This window comes from Salvia hispanica, chromosome 6 (assembly GCF_029641045.1).
Source record: "Salvia hispanica isolate PSC_SH4W2 chromosome 6, Shi_PSC_v1, whole genome shotgun sequence".
Taxonomy (NCBI): Eukaryota; Viridiplantae; Streptophyta; class Magnoliopsida; order Lamiales; family Lamiaceae; genus Salvia; species Salvia hispanica.
The window spans coordinates 26,841,486-26,844,583 of NC_142697.1; the positions used below are offsets into that span (position 1 = coordinate 26,841,486).

Sequence of the window (3,098 nt, forward strand, 5' to 3'; positions counted from 1 at the left end):
ATCCTATTAGTTTAAATATTATAATGGCAGTTCTGTAATTTCTCTTCCATTCCGTTCATATTTCTCCACCCGTTGCGCTACCGGCCCACCGCTATCTGACCGGCGCCGCCTTCTCTATCTCTCCCGAATCGTACGGAATGAAGTTTAAATCTCATCAGAAACCAGTTCAATTAGGGTTACGGTTTTTTCTTGATTTTGATTTCAGTTTAAATCTCGCCAGACACCAGTTCAATTAGGGTTACGGTTTTTTCCTTGATTTTGATTTCAGTTTAAAATCCCCTCAGAAACCAAATCAGTTGAATAGCAAGAGATGTTGGATCGGAAACGGCCTCGTATCGACTCCGACGAGGATACAATCCATCGTTTTGGGCCTAACTCCTTTAAATTGCAAAGGTCTGTTTCTTCTTTGATAGGCAACTTGCTTGCTTTCTAACTTATCCAACATTTTCACAGTTTACCTGTACCCAAACCTGGGCAAATTCTGGGCCTCGTTGGGAACAATAGCATTGGAAAATCTGCTACACTTAAACTTTTGTCTGGGAAGGCTAAACCCAACTTTGGACGCTTTAATGTAACTTTCTATACCTATTCACCTACCCTTCAATTTCAATCAATTTTCCTTTGGAATGAGTTCAACATGTTCCTTGACATTTTCTCCTCTTTTTTTTTGCAGAATCCCCCTGATTGGAAAGAAATATTGGCTTATTGTGGTGATTCTGAGCTGCGAAAATACTTCATCCGTATTCTTCTAGATAATTTGGAGGTGATAGTTACCTTTTCTAATTCTTAGGTAGCATTGAGTTTTGTTATGATAGGCTTGCATATCCCTGTAGTAATGAGTTTTTAATCTTCTTTCATCGACATAGGTGGAATTATTTTTTGCCTTAGCTCTATATTTTGTGTCTTTATTTCTCTCATAGTTCACATTGCTTTGTGTTGCATTTATTCTCAGGCAATCTGCAAGCCCCAGTATGTCGATCACCTCTCTAAATTTGTTCGTGGAAACGTTGGGCAACTTTTTTCCCTGGCAGATAAAGCGATAGATATGAAACAAAAAGTTGTTGCTGACCTTGAGTTGATTCAGGTTATGGACCGTAATGTGGAAGATTTATCTGGTGGAGAGCTTCAGAGGTTTGCAATAGCTTCTGCTGCTCTACAGAATGCAGATATCTATCTGTTTGATGAGCCATCAAGTTATCTTGATGTTAAACAAAGACTTAAAGCTGCTCAAATAATCAGATCCTTGGTTCGACCTAATAAGTCAGTGATTTTCATTTTTCCTGTTAACAAAAATCTTACACCGTTATTTATGACTTAACATCTTTGTTTTCAGCTATGTGATCGTGGTAGAGCATGATCTTAGTGTGCTTGATTATTTGTCAGACTTCATATGCTGCCTTTATGGGAAACCTGGTAAATATGGGGCAGTTACTCTTCCATTCTCTGTAAGAGAGGGAATTAATATTTTCCTGGCTGGATATGTGCCAACTGAAAATCTTTGGTTTAGACATAAACCTCTTAGGGTAAGTCCTAACATGTAGCATATGGACAACTAAGATTTATGCCGATTCCCATAAAGTACACTTCTCCTTGCAGGTTGCAGAGACTCCACAGGAAAGTACTAAGGAAATTGAAACATGTGCAAGATACAAGTATCCTACCATGACAATGACTTGCGGAAACTTCAGGCTCAGGGTTGTGGAGGGTGAATTTACTGATTCACAAATTATTGTGATGCTCGGAGAAAATGGGACTGGAAAGTCAACCTTCCTACAGATGCTGGTACATTTGCTGTATAGTAGTTTGTTTGCTTTTAAAAGAACATGTTAGTTTATGCTGAATCAACAATGTTGTCCTTCCAAATGTTAGGCTGGCTTTTTTAAGCCTGATTCAGTAGAAGGATCGGATATGGAAAGTCTTAACTTCAGTGTCTCTTACAAGCCACAGAGAATTGGTATCAAACTTGCCTTTGAATGTAGCGTCAAAATTTTGTTGCATGCAAAAATTCCTGATTCAATCAAGGATGATGAATTCCTCTCCAATGTGTATGAGCCTTTGTCTATACAAAGACTTATGGATAAAGAGCTTGGGGATCTTTCTGCTGGAGAAATGCAGATGGTTGCTATCACTCTTTGTTTGGGAAAGGTGAGCTCATGTCCATATGATTGTTACACTTACACAGTCATAATTTGTTGGTTTTCCCTTTGAACACTAACTTGTGTTTCTTTTGGTGTGGGGTGCAGCCAGCTGATGTATATTTGCTAGATGAACCAAGTACATATCTTGACTCAGAGCATTGTATCGTTGCTTCAAATGTCATAAAGAAGTTTATACATGACAGGAAGAAGACTGCATTAGTTGTTGATCATGATTTCATGATGTCAACATACCTTGCTGATAGGGTGATTGTGTACGAGGGAAAGCCATCGATTGATTGTGTTGCCAATTCACCACAATCTGTGTTGACTGGAATGAACCTCTTCTTATCTGTAAGCCTGACATATACTATATGTTTCTAAAGAAATTCTTCCATGACTGTTAACCGATAACCCATTTTAAAAATGTGTAGCACCTGGATATCACACTCCGAAGGGACCGCACAAATTTGCTGCCTAGAATCAATAAACACGAGTCGATCGAGGATCTGGAACAGATGGCCGCCGGATCCTACTATTATATGGATAACTAACTTGTAGCAATATGCTTCCTGGTTACCTCATTCATATGCTTTATCTGTTAATATTTGAATGACTTTTTGATTAAATGGTTTGTAGTTAATGTTGGTGTGCTTTAGTAGTTAATATTTGACTAGTTTTGGAGTGAGGAAGAAGTGTTGGTGGTGGCGTCTCAATTTCGGATTCTCGGGAGCTCAGCTGCAATGGTCGATTTTGAATAGGGCATGCTAAGGAAGAACGCGCCGGAGGGATGTAATTAAAAGCAATACTACTACAATTTTGAAATTAGTTTCTTAAATCTAATTGTATTAAATAAAATATGTAAAATGAAAAAGTTAATTATTTACTGAAAATAAAAATAAATTTGGTATTGGACTTTTATCCGCCACTAAATTGAACTAAAAGTATTTAAATATATTTAAT

General features: G+C 37.8%; 1 protein-coding gene across 4 annotated transcripts; it reads left to right on the plus strand.

Moving 5' to 3' along the window:
* On the plus strand, positions 1–2,778 carry LOC125203513 (ABC transporter E family member 2-like). Of its 4 annotated transcripts, none has more exons than XM_048101872.2 (10): positions 1–130; positions 269–393; positions 454–571; positions 674–763; positions 953–1,260; positions 1,334–1,523; positions 1,597–1,782; positions 1,870–2,145; positions 2,244–2,489; positions 2,570–2,778. In XM_048101872.2, exons 2-10 carry the CDS (start codon positions 311–313, stop codon positions 2,687–2,689), a joined length of 1,617 nt encoding a protein of 538 aa, XP_047957829.2. In that variant the 5' UTR covers positions 1–130; positions 269–310; the 3' UTR covers positions 2,690–2,778. The 4 variants fall into 4 exon arrangements, with proteins under 4 accessions (XP_047957829.2, XP_047957833.2, XP_047957827.2 ...); XM_048101876.2 differs by lacking the exon at positions 2,570–2,778 and having other exon boundaries at positions 1–175; positions 2,244–2,274; positions 2,342–2,487; XM_048101870.2 differs by having other exon boundaries at positions 4–175.
* The last annotated feature ends 320 nt before the right edge of the window (positions 2,779–3,098 follow it).